Raw genomic sequence first — 17,462 nt, 5'->3', positions numbered from 1 at the left:
CCGTGACAGTTTGGCTACTATGCGGCGGATGCATAGGTCCCAGGTCGCCGATAAGAAACATCGATAAGGTGCCCATTCCCTCTGCCATGACGTCTGGGGCACACAAAAAGCCCTAGGCAGATACTTATCTAAATTCGCTGGCCTCATTCTCTCTCTTCGTGTCGCTGACACTGCGTCTGTGTTTGCACTCACCAGGGGCGCCGCTGAAGCCGGCTAAGAGCTTCTCGTTACACGAATTGGGACGTCATGAAACAACAGTTGTTTCTGGGTAAACTGGCAAGGTGACCTTGGCTCTCAGTAAAAGAAGAACATAAAATGTTAACAGCAGAAATTTGAGAGTATACGAAAGTCGTTTACAGCGGGGAGTGAAAGGAGAGTCGCGTGTATCTATGCTACGTCGTGCGTCTAAACGGGCCTTCAGGCATAGCGCGATGTTGAAGCATAACTCCACTTCGTTTCCAGGGTCACACTCGACGCCGGAGGTGACGCTCGCCTTGTCTAAATACAACAAGAGACATCTGTAAAGTACTTTTCATTCAACAAACCGTTGATGAAAACCAGGACACTTTTAGCGACAAAAATTCGTCGATCCGCAGTTGCTTCTGTAGGAAAGAGTAATATAAAACTTTTGACGACGGTCCTAAAATAAACAACAACAATATTTCTCCACATTTGTAGAGGACACGCTAGACGACACCATTCGTTAGTCGCCCGTCGGCTCGGGTTCGTCAGGCCGTTGGAGAGCGTGAGGTTCGAGACTGCGGCCCCGTCCCTGTCGCTGTCGGGTGCTCGTCACCCGACAGCGACAGGGAAACCCGGTCTGTTTGGCGTTTTTTCCCAGACAGCCGCAGCGTGAAGCCGTGAAATGAGAGAACCCCTCCGCCTGCTTGTTTGGCGCCCGAGCTGTCGACTCAGCTGCGGAGCATTGTAATGGCGAGCCTCCATGGTACCGAGTCTACCGACAGCGCGAGAGCAAACGGATAATAAAGTGGGGTAAGCTTTGCTTAGTCACTCGCAGCTCACATGGCATGTAATAGCACAGTGAGAAAACACAAGATTTTTTTTCCCCGCGAGAGTGGGGTGTTAGAAGTTTACTTTTAAATGCGTGAGCATTTATTGCCCTAAGGCTTGCAGCCGCCTCTAGTTTGGACGGTCGTGATTTAGACTGAACAGTGGACTCGCTTCGCGATCCGGCGGCGCGGTTTCCGTCGTGCTCTTTCTCTCCGTTTGTTCGCTCGTTACATCCACTTTTGCTCTTACGTGAGAAGGAAAGAGCCTTGTCCCCCGCGTACAATGAAGTGCCACGGTAGCGGGAAAGGAGGTGATCGAGCGGCCGTGGTACACAACCTACGCGACAACCTAAAACCGAGCCGCAGTGGCGAGGCTGTTGGCGCGAAAGCGCCGACACCCGCGGGGAAAAAGACTGACTCTCCGAAGACAACAATAATCATATCGTCCGAGCAAAAAAAAAAAAAAAACTCTCTCTCTCTTTTACTTTCTCTTTTTCCCTCTCTCTCTCTCTCTTTCTCTCTCTCTCTCTCTCTATATATATATATATATACATATATCTATATTTATATATCAAATAAAAAAATCATAGGGTCTATTATGTTATCCCTAAGACGACTTGAAGGTGAAACCCCAAGCGCCGATACATTAAAAACAGACACATGATTCACTTTGTTTCACGTTCTCTTTTTTCAAATTTCATTTATTGACAATGTTCGATTGATAATCCTTCTTAATTTCCATTTGGTTTGTTACATATCTTTAATTCCTCTTAATTCACTTCATTTCACCTTAATTCACTTTGATTCCTCTTAACTCACTTTGTCATCCTTCCTAACTTCATTGCGTCTAGTTCGCCTGAGTGATCGCGTAAAAGTTTTGGTACCTTTCGTGTCGCCGACGTGTTTTCGCCCAAGGACTTTGAATGTAGACTGAACGATGAGCCATATAAGGCTTTCGCTTTAATATATATATATATATATATATATGTATTGCAAAGTTTGAATTACCATTTTTCGCTGAGTCGGAACCCCTTGGCTAAATGCTAATGCATTTCGTTGAGAATCACCGTAGCGACAACAGCGATTTCGGCATCACTTTGCTTTATAAAGAAACTCCTTGGAGGACCCATCATTTTGTCGACCCGATGTTCTTCTACAGGGAGTAATCGTAACAAACGTGCCTAATGTGCTGCACTATCACGAGTAAATAATTAGCCCATCGAGCGAGGTAATAACTATAATACTGTCCGGATATAATAGTATAGTCAGGTATTGTCTTGGAGGAGATATTTTTCGAAGAGTGTTTTTGTACGAAACATATTGTGGGCATGTCGGCCTTCGTTGGATGCTTGCCACAAGTGGCTGCACCTGGCGTTCAATGTGATCAGGTACAGTGACACACACGCAATAAAAATAACGCAACGACTGAACAGAAAGAAAAAAATACCAAGTGATGCTATACCGCCAAGACCAATTACTATAAAAAAGAAAATGTGTATATATATAACGAAATGCTCAATATTTGTCTGCAGACCAGACTTTGTGTTAAAATTAACGTATAACAAGCTGCAGACTGTGCGTTCAATGCAGCATGATGCTAAACATTTTATTTGTTAACCGTTAAGTAAAATGCATCACTTAATTTGTCATGTGCCGCACACACCTCTCTAAGTGATGGAGTGTTTTCCTACTACGCATAATTTAAACAGCACATGTACATTTGTTGCTATTGACTTAAATGACACATGTAAAAAAAAACGTTTTTTTTTTATTTCTTTTTTTTTTAACAGCCTCGATGGAATAAGGAAGCCGTAAAACGAATTTACAGCGAACAAGCCGTAAAAAAAGGCCATTTCCTTATCTTACACTATCTGCGCGACCTCACGTCCCGTGGGCTCCCCCCCCCCAGACATGTTCTCGTATTCTTCGATAGAGTGCTTCCCGCCGGTCAGGCGTTCCTTCACGTAGTTGCTTCTAGCCTTCTACAACGTTAGACTTCGTTTTTTCACACCTTTACAAATGCAAGATGGATTTCAGTTGGTTTTTGTATTGTGGACGTTTACCCTTTTATGGTTCTCAATTTTCCGGTGTTAATTTCTCAAAACTATAAAACCATAAAAGTGAACAAACTAGGCAAGGCAACAAATTGCGTGTCTTGGGGATGATGATGGCATCCCTCGTGCGCGATGGGCAACTTCAGTTGCGAAGCACGTCCGTTGAAAAGTGAAAAAATAAAGAAAAAATAAACACGTTCCAGCCATTGATGGTTGTTGAGCTAAGGCCCCGGCCGTTCTGCCCCGCTTTCTTCCGGTGTAGACCGCGTGTGCTGCCCGTGCCTGGAATGACGCCTTGCCCTCCCACGAGCAGCAGCAATCCACGGAACCCCCGGGCAACATGGTCGCTTATATCCCACGGTGATCATCGGGTTGGTCGAGAGGGCTGTGTTATTCTCTGTCCAACCTACCCCGCATACATTGCTTTGAGCACAGCATTCCCTGTGGAAAAGCAGTTTAGAAGGAGGAAGCGCGTCGGCAATTTAAAGGCGTGACCACCGGCCACTCGTATACCAATACTTTAATAAATGTGAATACGGCAATTTGTTGTCTGTATGTGTGCACTTGATTCTATTGATTTCTTTACTTCGAGGGCTGTCTGTGATTTTAGATCGTATCGCTTGTCGTTTTTTTGAGAGTGGCATGGCTTGTTTACGAAGGTTTTCGTGAAGCTTAAAGCACGGGCCACATCCACAATGCTAAAACCCCTTAACATCTTATTTCTTAGCTGCAAATAGTTTTAGGTGTCGGTGGATGGATGATAATATTTTTGCGGTTCAGGCTTTATTAGTGCTGTGTTGCTTCGTGAAAAAGTGAAATTATGAACCCCGAGTTTACAAAATCACGAGTTTTATTCAATAAAACTATTTTTTAATGCTATTAGCCCAATCTCAAGAATCAAATTGCAGACGACACAGCAGCACGCACTTAGAGGGATGGTCGTCGCCGTTGCGCCGGGGACATTTGGTAATCGATCTTCCACAGCTTCTCGGGAGACGAGTTCATTCGAGCGATTGATCTCGCCAGTCGAACAACCCGTTCCCTGCTTTTCGCCTCAAGCACCGACCAGGAAACATCGCTGGACTGCCTCAAAATGTGTTCTACAGGAACCTCCTTCAATATTAGTCGATGGGGTGGGGCATAAACCGAAGCGGAGCGGTCAATGAACGGAACACAAAATAATAAAATGAACATATTAAATTGTGTGAGAGCTGTCGACGCACTATTCCAATCGGTTGTTCGCGTCATTCAGTCCGTAGCCCGGTGTACAAAGTGGCTGCGCGGTTTGCTATCGTATCGCTGGAACGGCCACCGGAAAATCGGATGAGAACGAAGCGCGCTCGAAGGGTTGCCATTTTCCATTATCCGGTGTACGACCCTGCGAGTTCTTGCCGTTTTGCTGCGATCAATTACGCTGCCTGGTTTACTCGTGTGCCTTAGTTTTTATGTTCTTTGGTTTGTGCACAAGGAAATGTACCGGAAAGTTATCGAACTGCGAATCGAAGCCGTCGAGGGCATACATCCGAAGCCAGGTTCTGGCCAACAGCTGCCGCTAAGAATTGCGACATTAGTGTATGATATGGCATTTCGCTGTGCAGCACAGAGAGCACATATTGCCTCTTCGTTTATGTTTGTATATAATAAAAGGGAAAACTACAATTATTTCCGCTTTTATTTTGGTCAATACACACTAGTTGAAGCTGTTTACTTTGAATCAGAGTGCGCGGTAACACGTTACAAGTAACGAAGTTACGGGTAACGCGTCATATTTTTTTTTTTTTTTTGTTTTTTTGCTAGCGTGTAACGTACCAGCTGCTTTTTTTCAAAAGGGTACCGGGTATTTCGAGTAACGGTAACGGACTTGCGTCCCCGTTACTTTTTCTACCCAAGACTTAAAGAAATTAGACTTCAATTTTGTTTCGTGTTTCTAGGCATTAAGGCATGTAATTTTTTAGTGTTCATTTTTCGTTTGTTTTGCGTATTTTCTTGTGAGAATTTACGTGAAACCGTAAAAAAGATACAGTAATTATGTTCAGTTTCTACTGTGACATAATGTTTCTTGAAATATGGCACTTATGCATATCTGTAACTTGAAAACAGTAAAACGTGTTAATTCATAATTTGAAGAAGTAACGCAAAAGTAACGTGGGTTACTTTTTACCTGTAACGGTAACGCGTTCTTTCTATTTTAAATTAACGTAAGACAGTAACATAGTTAATACGCTTCTTCTCTAGGAAGCAACTATTTCTCACACTTCGTTATTATAGTAGATGCAAGCATACTTTCATGCTTGCATCTACACGCAAGGAACGTGCTGCCGTCATGGCAGCACGTTCCTTGCGGTTCGCAACCCGCAATTATGAAAACGCACGCTCCTGTGCGACACGGACGTTGGCAGTGTCTTCCAGGAACCACAGCAGCCTCTGAATATATGGCTTGCACCGACATCACATGGCCACACACAATGAGGAAAAGGCACGTGAGAGCCTACCCTCCACTGTGTTAATTTTTTCACAAAAGGGGGCCATGGGAGACACAATAAGGGAAAGGCGTATGAGAGCTTAGCTTCCACTGCGTTCACCAGACGCTTTTGACCCCCAGAAAGGAGGGCGGACTGACGCCACCTGCAAGCCATGTATAAACACTGGAAGAATGCAGGATCCACGAGATAACACGTTTGACGAACCTCTACGGGGAAAGAGTTGCGCTAGGTCGGAAACTAGCAACGGCCGGTGTTTTCCGGTTTAACCAGGGCAAAAATATCTAACCACCGGTGTTTTTCGGTTTTAGCCGATTTTATATTTTCGTCACCGACGGATGTTTATCGGTGTTTCTCGGTTAAAACCGGAAAATACACACCCTACATATAGGTCGACGTTTCGGCCTGAGCGAGACCTTTTTCGAGACGAAAAAGGACTGGCTATCTATCTATCTATCTATCTATCTATCTATCTATCTATCTATCTATCTATCTATCTATCTATCTATCTATCTATCTATCTATCTGTCTATCTGTCTATCTGTCTATCTGTCTATCTGTCTATCTGTCTGTCTGTCTGTCTGTCTGTCTGTCTGTCTGTCTATCTATCTATCTATCTATCTATCTATCTATCTATCTATCTATCTATCTATCTATCTATTTATCTATCTATCTATCTATCTATCTATCTATATATATATATATATATATATATATATATATATATATTATTTTACTTCATAGACACTTGGGTTATTGCTCACGCTGTCCTAGTCAATGCCTGGAAATACTAGACTTCTTAAAATGTGATTGTTGCTCGTCTCGCTCAAAGCAAGCAGGCCCAGTGGATAGCTCGGGGACAGACCTGACTTATCTACGTCCCTTATTTGTGGAAATGTTTTCATGAAGTATTCAAGCGTAACACAGTGTGAACCAGTGGCGCATCCAGGAATTGTTTTCAGGACTGGGGGGGGGGGGGGGGGGGGGGGGTTAAGGTTGCTGGGATGTCCACGACTTGGGGTGCGGAGGAAAAGGGAAGGGGGGTTGGGGATTGTCAAGATGCAGGTGTATGTTAGACGGCCGGCTGGGTTTCGGGCTACGGTACTGCTATGAACACTCAATTGGTGGTAGAGGTGCAGTACACTGGCATCGGAATGCAGATAGCACATATGGTCGGCCCTAGTAAGTCCTTCAGAAAACATAACGGTTCCCCAACAAGATCTTCGACCTAATACTAGACTCTGTGCACATTGTCCTGGATCTCAGATTGCAGAAAAGATATCGGCGAAGTAAAAAAATTTTTTTCAAGGCGAGCGTGTTGTGATTATCAATACTTAACATTCAATGAATAAAAACACGGAGGACTTTCACAGACAACCACAATCTTTCATTTAGCAACGACAAATGCTTATTTTCGGGTGCAAAAAATTCACGCGTTGACCTGAACGGGGAAGGGCTGAGGGAGAGGAGGTTACAACCAGGAGCGCCGATAAGGATCGAGTCACCGTACCGTGACCACCCCTGTTTATAATTTTTTTTTTCTTTTACAGTTCTGGCCTGATAAATTCTATTTCACGTCTTGTCAGTGGTAACGATGCAGATGAGGTCTTATTTTTGGCTTTCTTGGTGCAGAGTGTTTCCATCACTTCACGTCCGATCGCTGATGATCCGTTCTCAGGACCTTGTTGCTGCCGAAGTTGAGTGCGCACCCAAAACACTTCTTCGCATGAACACCGATGTGATGTGTGCGGCGATCGGCTTTTGGTGTTGCCTCATTTTGATGCTCTCGTATAAGGTCGTTTACGCATCGGCCAGTTAGTCCAATGTATTCAGCTCCACACTTAAGGGGCACCGGATACACCTACTCGGTCGCACATTCTCTGAAGCGGGTGTTGATATGAAGACCCAGGAACAGCGGCAGCTTCACAAAACTGAAGAGCTTTAATTCCGACGTGCGTTCGATGCGAAAAAAAGAAATGGTAATAAAAAAAAAAGTGAACGAGCTCCGCGCTCGCCGTCCACGAGCGCAGGCCCCGATCTCGTGTGCAGGCTTGCCATTGTGCTGCTCAACATTGCTTCGCTGGTACTCGACCAGTTTGATCTATTTTCAACACAATCCCGACCGCGAAATGAGTCACGCGCTGACCTCCAGGGGATAAAGGCGTTGAACTGGTCGGTCGGTAATCGATCCATTTTGCAGTTTTACCTGACAGGACCGTATGTTACCGTCTCTTCCTCTGTGGGTCTTCAGCACTCTTCCCATTTGCCACAATTGTCTCGGTGCATTACTATCGTGCACGAGAACAACGTCGTCTACACTTAGGGTTGACGCAGAAGCTGGTTGCATATGGTGCGCTGATCGAAGCTGCAACAAGTATTCGTGCTGCCAGCGTTTCCAAAAGTTGTCCGTTAGGCACCGTCGGTACTTGATCCTCTTGAGTAGGTCTGTTCTTTTGGATTGGTGCTCCGTCTCCGTTGTTGGGTCGGGCAAGCACGCCAATCTTTTCCCAAGCAATATATCTCCTGGGGTTATCGGCCTGGACTCCGTGGCGTCTGTGCTGTCCATTGTTAGAGGTCGGGAGTTGACTATTCCTTCGACCTCGGTCAAAACAGTGGATAATTCTTCAGAGGTTAGGCATGCCCTCCCTAGCACTTTCCGTAGGGTGGTCTTTACCGTTCGCACGAGCCTCTCCCACCAGCCTCCCCACCATGGGGCACTGGGAACAATGAACTTCCATGTTACTCGGTTCTTGGCAAGATGAGACGTAAAATCTTCTTCTTGCATCGCTCTAAACAACGCATATAGGTCCTTTGATGCCTTCTTGAATGTTGGTGCGTTGTCAGAATAGATCGTTGTTGGTAACCCTCTCCGTGCCGTGAAACGTCGAAAGGCCATTAGAAAAGCTTCTGTAGACATTGCAGAAACAAGTTCGAGATGAACGGCGCGAGACACTGCACAAGTGAAAAGTGCAACGTAGGACTTCACACTGCCGCTTGCTGTCTTGACATACAAAGGACCTGCAAAATCTACGCCTACAACATCAAAGGGCGCGCCTTGCTTCAGTCGGTCAAGGGGAAGTGGAGCCGTTGGGGCAGTGTCAGCCGTGAGGCGGAACCTCTTGCATAAACAGCAGCTGAAGATCACTTTCTTCACCAATCTTCTCCCTCCTATAATCCAAAATCGTTCTCGGAGTTGCGCCAACGTGTCTCGTGCTCCTCCGTGAAGTACCTTGCAGTGGGCGTTCTGTACGACCAGGGTGGTGAAGTAGTGCTCACTCGGCAATATGATTGGGTGTTTCACATTGTCCGATGCTGGCAGCATCTGAAGCCGGCCTCCAACCCGGATGATATTGTCTTTATCCAAAAATGGACTCATCTCTGCTAGAGACGATTGTTTGTGAACATTTTCTTTCTTCGAGAGACATTTTATCTCGTCTGAGTAAGTACTGTTCTGAACGTTGTTGATCCAGTATAGTTCGGCCGCAGTGGTTTCCTCGGCACTCAGTGGTCCATTTGACGGTTTGCCATTTCGGCAGTTCCTCAGAAATCGAAGGCACCACGCCGTCACTCTTAAAGCCCGATGGAGTTCGCTGTACTTTGTCAAATCCAACAGCGGTTCAGGTGGTGTTGTTTGCAATATCACATGAACTGCTTTTCTCTCTTCTTTCAACAAGTCAGTCTCTGCTTCGTTACTCGACCTCAAATCAGGCCATTCATTTTCGTTTTCAGTCAACCATTTTGGTCCTGACCACCATAAATCACTCGACACCAGTCGAGAACCTGTGATGCCACGGGTAAGCAAATCCGCTGGATTGTCATTTCCCGGACAGTACCTCCAATGAGAAGGATCGGTGTCCCTTTGTATTTCTGCAACTCGGTTGGACACGAAAGTCTTCCACTTGCTGGGGTCGCTCTTGATCCATGCAAGTGTGATGAGAGAATCCGTCCACAACGTATAGTCATACGGAATGCATGGGATGGTCTTCTCAAGATATTTGTGGAGTCTCGATGCGATGACGGCTCCCATAAGTTCCAGACGAGGAAGAGTTTGTTTCTTGATTGGAGCAACCCGTGCTTTTGCCAATAAAAGTGTAGGTTGTTCAGGTGGCGAGGACTTCGTTGTTACGTACACTGTAGCTCCATAGGCAGTCGGGCTTGCGTCGCAGAAAATATGAATCTGGGTGTCCTTGCCTTGTCCTGCTTGGAATACGAATCTGGGGATGACGAGTGCATCCATCTTTGGCAGGTCACCACACCATTCGTGCCATTCGTTGTTCAGATCCTCGGGTAGAGCACTGTCCCAAGTGATTCCTCTCGCCCATAGTTTCTGAAACAGTGTCTTCACACGGATTGTGAAGGGCGACAAGACTCCCAGGGGATCGAAAATCCTAGACGCTGCTTGTAGAACAAATCGCTTAGTGCCATCATGCAGCTCTAGGAAGTTTTGTAAAATTGGCAACGCAAACTTCAAAACATCCTTCTCTGGATCCCAGACAATTCCCAGAACCTTCATTGTTCTTTGTTCAAGGATAGGCGTAGTGTTTTCTGGATTTGCCTCTTCTTGAAGTAGCACATCTCTCAGCGCTTGTGAATTCGTCGTCCACTTTCGGAGAGTCATTCCTGCGTTCTGCATAATAGATTTGGCGTCATGGTACAACTTGATGGCTTCCTCCTCGGTAGCTGTGCCAGTAACCAAGTCGTCCACGTAGAAGGAGTTACGAAGTACGTCAGCCACTTCCTCCTTTTCAGTCGGCAGATTTTTCAGGTGTTGGAGGATCGTAGCCGTCAGAAGAAATGGACTACAGGTTGCACCAAAAGGAACCCTCTTCATCCTCCATGTCTGTACCTCTTCATCTTTAAAGGTCGAAGATGGTAGATCTTGAAACCAGAGAAAACGGAATGCATCTCTGTCCTTTTCTGCTACAGATATTTGCAGAAATGCCTTCTGGATGTCGGAGGTTATGGCGAAGCGGCTCACCCGAAATCGCAGCAATATTCCAAGAAGGTCTTGATACAGGTTGTCTCCTTTCTCTAAACATTCGTTTAGAGACTTGCACCCAGCTGCGTGCGAGGATGCATCGAAAACAACTCGAAGTCGTGTCGTCAGCGCATTTTCTCGGATGACTTCGCGATGTGGCATGTAAAATAGTCTGCCTTCTTCACCAGTTGTCTCGTTCAGTACCACTTCAGCGTGACCCGCTATCAGATACTCTCTGATTGCTTCGTCGTAATGAAGTACTAGAGAGTCAGTTCTGTAGAGTCGACCTACTAGTTTCCTCAGTCTCGTCATCGCTACTTGCTTGTTGTCCTTAAGGACACCTATATTGTCCTTCCACGGTAGTGCCACTTCGTACTGTGTGCCAGACCGGCGAATGTTCTGCTCGAAATGGCGCATCACTTGGCTTGTTTCGGACATCTGGTCTTCTGAATCTGTGATTCCCAGGCTTTCTAACTCCCAGAATGATCGGAGAGCGCCTTCAACCTGTTCTGTACCGGTGATCTGCAGGACACAGACGACCAAGTTCGAGTGGTTTTTTTGTGACTTCAGGATGGATGTCCGTCCTTGGAAGGTCCAACCAAGCTTGGTGTTTAATGCAACAAGGGTGCTGCAGGTCTTACTCCGAGTGACTTCACCAGTCATAAAGCCCCACATTTGGTCAGAGCCAATCAAAATACTGATGCCTGGTTGTGCGGCAACCGCTGGAAACATGAGGCGATCGGCAATAAACTTTCCATTTTTCTCCATGTCAGCTACGAAGACTGAATCTGTCGTTAAGGTAGCTATGTCTTGACATATCACTGGGATTTCGATCGCTTCGATCTTGCATCCGTCCATGTTGAATTGACTTCTAAGTTCAAGCTCCACTACACGACGCTTCTTGCACTGTTGAGTTGAAGCACAAGCAAATGTGTTGAGCGCCATCTTGGTGTAGCCAACGCACTTAAGCTGAAGGTGTCTTGACAGATCCTCGGTGACGAACGTCTGTTGGCTGCCTCCGTCGATAACACCTCTAACATACCTACATGAGGTACCGCTGACAGCCCATGCCCGGAAGGTTTGCAGAAGCACCGCTCCGGACTCTCTGAATTCTCGGTGAATTGATGTAGTACAAACCGTCATGCTGTTTTGTGTGTCCGATTTACCTTCTTTAGCTTTGATCCGCGTCGGGTCACACATGGACTTAGCGTGTCTTCCACCGCATGTGGCACAGCTGATCTTTCGTCTGCAGTCTCTTGCTCGATGGCCACTGAGAGTGCATCTGAAGCATCTCATCTCTTTTGTCAAACGCTGTTTCTTCTGGTCCAGGGGAAGAGAGGAAGAACAGTCTGCAGAACTATGGCTTGTTCCGTTGCAGAAACAGCATCTCGTTTTATGTGGTGAGGGTCTGTTGTAGAGCACCGATGAGGTCGGTCTAGACGATTCACGTCGAGCTATGTTGTCCTCATATCTTGTGGTCTTTGTGTTCTTCGTTTCTGTGATCTTAAACTCGCTTTTCTCCCGACTTTCGACTTCGATAGCTAGAAAATCAAGTAGTCGATCCAGTTCTGAGCGGTCAGGCTGGCTGCTTGGGCCAGGCATGGCAGTTGCCGCAGACAAATGAGCGGTTCTGTGGTAGTTCACGACGATGTCACGTGGAAGAGCTCGCATCAAAATATCGCAGAGCATCGACGAAAAACTTGACTTATTCACACCCAATGTCTGGAGGCCTCGTATATTGATTTGCACCTGGTCGAACATCGTTCGTAGACCTGAGGTATCGTTGGCTGACTTGACAGGTGAAATCAGCCTCAGACTGGAGAAATATTCCTGCTCCAATCGTTTCTTGTCTCCAAAACGGCGATTGAGGATCTCAATTGCATCCGCGTAGCAAGTCTCTGTCCTTGGTAATCCAGCCACAGCTGCTTCCGCTTCTCCGCCCAAATACATTCGAAGGTAGCCGAACTTTTCGCTGGTGGACAGACTGGCGTTCTTGTGAATTGTTTCATCGAACTGTTCCCAGAACGCTGACCACTTTGAGATTTCACCCTTGAATGGCGTAATGGTGAGCTTCGGTAACCTAGTTCCAGCTTGTCTGCTGCCTTGGGTGTCGTTTGGGTGACGACTAGGTTCCCTAGGGGCCCCTCGAGACGATATCTGATCCAGGAGATCTTTTCTGCATTGGAGGGCACTGATGGTGGCAGTCGCTTCATCTTCGTATTGGACGACTGCCTGAAATTCGGTTTCGAACGAACCATCTGGTATGTGTCCCTCAAACTCTTCGTTCAACCTCCTGAGCTCATCGTTATTGGCGCGCAATCTTTCGGCCACAGTGGTAATCTGGCTAATCGTTGAATCTTGATTTTGTAAGAGAGCACTTGCCTCGTTGATGAGTCTTGTGTTTTGCGCGCGTCGGGTCGTTCTTTTAGTCTTCAGCCTTTCCATGGGGATCCACTGCGCTGCTGAGTCTTCTCGTGTGATGTCCCGGACCTTGACTCCCGGGTTTCGGCACCAAATTGTTGATATGAAGACCCAGGAACAGCGGCAGCTTCACAAAACTGAAGAGCTTTAATTCCGACGTGCGTTCGATGCGAAAAAAAGAAATGGTAATAAAAAAAAAAGTGAACGAGCTCCGCGCTCGCCGTCCACGAGCGCAGGCCCCGATCTCGTGTGCAGGCTTGCCATTGTGCTGCTCAACATTGCTTCGCTGGTACTCGACCAGTTTGATCTATTTTCAACACGGGTGTGGGGTTTTTGTTCGCAGGGCGGCTTATACCCCTCTTACACGGGCACCTATAACTACAGTTTAGCTAACTTCAGTTTCACTAAACTGGAACTTGGCGCAGTCATAGGGCTGTCCAAACTGCGGTTAGCACGAAACCATGGTTAGCGGAAACTGAGCTCCACGATCTCAGTTTGGGCTTGCTAATTGAGGTAAAGATGGCGACGACCGCAGCATTGCCGGCTATCGAAGCACTGACTATTTCGGATATTCAAGGGACACACCCAGAAATAAACGTGGAGGCAAATGTCGCGGAAAGAAATATGTGTCGGAAACAGTGCAGCAAAAGGAGCAAAAGGAGCAAAAGGAATTACTCCATGTCGCGGGACGGGGTGAAGTCTGCACTCCTCGGGCGCTGCAGCCCTGCCATCGATTCTGGTCGATGGCAATGCGGCTGCACTCATGTCGCCCATCTTTCTTTCTTTTTATTATTATTGAAGGGGGGGGGGGGGGGGGGCTTGATAATTGGTTGTTACGCAACATAAATAAAATTATGGGCCTAATTACTCGCTTCAAACAGTTAGAATGGATATAAAAAAAAAACAACGCATCCTTGATCTGAACACGGAACATCGCAGTTCGTTTCGTTTTGGCTTCAACCTTTCAACTGCAAGAAAAATGGCTGTGTAACGCCATCTCAGTTCATTTGGTCAAACCATGGTTCGCGACTGCAAACTGCCATTTGCCAAATAACAGTCAAAATGGTCCGTGTAACTAGATTACTAAGTCTCCTTCCGGTTAATCATACTGCACAGGCTGGCCAGTTTGAATGTGCAGGAGAAGACAACTTTCGTATTAAAGCGGGTAGCAATTGGTCAGATGAGGTGGGATGCGCTGATAAATTATGGGATGCTGGTGATCCTTTGTCGTGCAGGTGGGGGGTTCCTGGTAGTTCTTGGTGCGATAAGTTGGTGAAAACACTACGTTCCACCGGATATTCTGAGTTCAAAATACGTTGAGTTTAGGTATTAATGCTTTCAGAAGCTGAATGCGGACATGATTTAATTTTGCCGAGATAAGTAGGGCTTTGATCACCCCCAGTTAGACCGACTTTGGAGTGTGCACTTTTAAACGGAAGAACCGGCTTTTTCAAGCGCTGTAGGTAAGTCCAGCGAGCACCTTGCGCCGTCTTGGTCAGTCGCAGGTCCAAAAATTGCACTCCTGCCGAAGATGGGTCCTCCCCCTTGAACCTTCGATTACACCCTGCTTGGTGGAAAGAAGGGAGAATGGTCTCCACTTTTTTAGTTTCACGGTAGACAATGAGATAGTCGTCCACGTAGCGGAAGACTTCACACTGAGGGGCTGTTTTCTTAGGGTTGCCTCGACGGACCGACCTAGAGAGGACAAATAGATTTCCCTTACTATACTGGCGAATGGTACAACCCTATGCAAGTACCGTATTTTTGAAGCCAGATCTTTCCGTGGTCGGATGCGTTGTGGAATTGTAGGACGCACTGCCAGCATCCCACACTTTCACAACACATCACACCGCATCCGATCCATCGCTACCCGCTTTAACACGAACGCCGTCGTCTCCTGCAGATTCAAACTAGCGAGCCTGTGCAGTATGATTAACCCGAAGTAAACAAAGCCGTTCTGCGAGAGAAAAACACCAAACCTACTTCAGAGAATGTGCGACCAAGAAGGTGTATTCGGTGCCTCTAAGTGTGGAGCTGAATCCATTGGGTAAACTGGCCGGTGCGTAAACGACCGTCTACGACAGCATTAAAACAAAGCCACATTAAGAGCCCATCATCCCGCAGATCCCATCGCTACTCATGCGAAGAAGGCTTTTAGGTGCGCACCGGACTTTGACAACACCAAGGTCCTGGTAACGCATCATCAGCGATTTGGACGTAAAATCACAGAAACATTCAGCATCAAAAAAGCAAAAGAAATAACGTCTTATCTGCATCATTAGCCCTGACGAGACGTGAAATAGAATTGATCAGACCGGAACTGAAAAGAGCAAAATTGTGAACTTGGGCAGTCACGGTACGGCGACTCAATCCTTATCGGCGCTCCCGATTGCAACCTCCTCTTCATCCCCCATCTCCCGTTCTGGTTGACGCATGAAGTTTCCGCACCCGGAAATAAATATTCCTCGTTGCTAAACGAAATACTGTGGTTGTCTGTGGTTTTTATTCTTTCTATTTTAAGTAGATATTAAAGTCTTTCCTCAAGGCTCGCCATTCAGTGACTTAAAGTAGTTCAGCTCTTATAGCTACCGCTAAATGGTGTGCCATCTCACACTATGCAGCCTATGTATTAAAAAAAAAATGCAAATCTCTGTGGCCTTTTTTTTTTGTTTCATTAAAACGCGATTAAGCATCGCTTTACGCTTTTTTTTACGAGACTTGTACCGCAATGTTTGTTCGGGCATTTAACAGGGAGGGAGCGACGCACGAATGCAATTTTAAAGTTTCTCAGCAGGTTTGGGCGCGCAGACTGGCTGTGGGTCAATATCGACAATCTCTAAGTTCAGTTCAGTGTTCCTTTAATGATGCCAGTAGCATTCTCATATAGTACAACTAAATCAAAGAACTGTGGTGGGAGAGACTAAACGCAGTCTAATTTGTTTGGAGACCCAGAACAGTCATAATATCAAGGGTAATATTGTTCAAAATTATTGCCTATATCTCTATATAATAGGAAAATCGGTAGCCGAGTGTATTAGCGCACCAAATCTCGGAGCCCGTGCTGCAGAGCCCAATAATCATGCGTTTAATCACCCCCCCCCCCCCCCGCCCCCCGTTTCGAACTGGATTAGCATTGTAACGGCGTGCTGTCCTGTATCACTACTCCGTGATGCACGTTAACAACCCCAACTTACCACCCGAATTATATTGGCAACCTCTTTCATCTACAGTGGAGAAGAAAGATGCACATTGGGGCAGAATATTGCAGGCAGCACGCCAGACAAGCGCCTAACTTGGTCCGAGTTTGGCGAACCATGGACCTAATTTGAGCCTAATATGGCTTTGCTCCAGGGCGTTAATTACCAACGACCTCTTCTTGGGATTTTCTGTGGCTTTTTCCTGATTTCCCACACAATTGCCAAACTGCCAGACGTGAGCCAAACATGCCACGTAGCAGCCGAAGAACCGTACAGTGAAGCCTAATTCTGTCACATGTTTGGAAATTTAGGCTCAAAGTTGTCAGGTGAAGAGTCAACAACCATAAATGAAGCCTAATTCTGGCGTTTCTTCGGAAACTGTGGTACAAAGAAGTCAGGTGACAACAGAACAACAATGCAGTGAAGCTTAACTCCGACACTTGTTTGCAATTTAGGGTCAAAATACCCAGACTCTGGCCAGATAATATCGTGTTAGTTTATACCTTGGGTGTTCAGGGCCCTAAGTTGCCCGACAGAAAAACAACGAAACAAATTTTGGCCGAATGAACTGTGCTTTCAAAATTCAAGCAAGCATGAGTCAAGACAATCAGGTACAAAGTAAAGCTGAAGACAACCGGAGGACAAAAAAAGCAAGGGGAGAAGAGGGGAAATTTTAATTTAATTTAATAACAACTTTTGATCAGGCCTGTTTTTGGGCTGAGGTCCCGTTAGATGTAATTGTACTTCTAGTTATAATTTTAATCTTGTTTTTGTTTTACGTAATTGATTTGCAGGGGTTACTTTAGTTTTTTTAAATCTTTTTCCTAACACCTGCACATTAAAATCTGTATGAACATGCACGTAGCAGATTTAATCTGCATAACAGGCACGCAATTCTAAATGGCTCCCGCTAATTTTTCCTCCAGATGTTGCACTCAATCAAATGACTTCCAAAGCTCAAACTCATTGAGGGATGTTTTGTTATCTTGTATTAGCGAATAATGAAGGATGTTATGGCAAGCTGTCATGAAAATCGAAAGCTCAAGACAGTGGGGTAATCATCGATAATTCTTTTTTGTTTTTTTTAATTTTATGCAGCACGGTATTTAATTGACATTAGAGGCTTCATCTATGAAGTTCATGTCATAGCAATTTTTTTCCCTTCTTGTACTTATAACTTGTCTTTTTTAGTTACGACAAAGCTAAATCAACGGTTCTTATACTAAAGATTTTCCTGCCCTGCTTTCTCCTTCCAAAAGGAATTTTTTAGGGAAACCACAAAAACGAGGAGATGCTTTTTTTTTTTTATTAATTACTTTAAT

At 45.8% G+C, this 17,462-nt stretch overlaps 1 protein-coding gene across 1 annotated transcript; it reads right to left on the bottom strand.

Annotated features, from left to right (window-relative positions):
* Positions 1-4,487: 4,487 nt before the first annotated feature.
* On the bottom strand, positions 4,488-12,967 carry LOC121837441. The gene is made up of 3 exons (XM_042293058.1): positions 10,814-12,967; positions 8,774-10,171; positions 4,488-4,616 (listed from the first exon to the last, which is right to left on the bottom strand). Exons 1-3 carry the CDS (start codon positions 12,965-12,967, stop codon positions 4,488-4,490), a joined length of 3,681 nt encoding a protein of 1,226 aa, XP_042148992.1.
* Between the last annotated feature and the right edge of the window lie 4,495 nt (positions 12,968-17,462).

This window comes from Ixodes scapularis, unplaced genomic scaffold, assembly GCF_016920785.2.
Source record: "Ixodes scapularis isolate PalLabHiFi unplaced genomic scaffold, ASM1692078v2 PGA_scaffold0__279_contigs__length_252992795, whole genome shotgun sequence".
In the NCBI taxonomy this organism is placed as follows: domain Eukaryota; kingdom Metazoa; phylum Arthropoda; class Arachnida; order Ixodida; family Ixodidae; genus Ixodes; species Ixodes scapularis.
The sequence above is the reverse complement of the archived record's forward strand: the minus strand, read 5'-3'. Positions and strand labels throughout refer to the sequence as shown.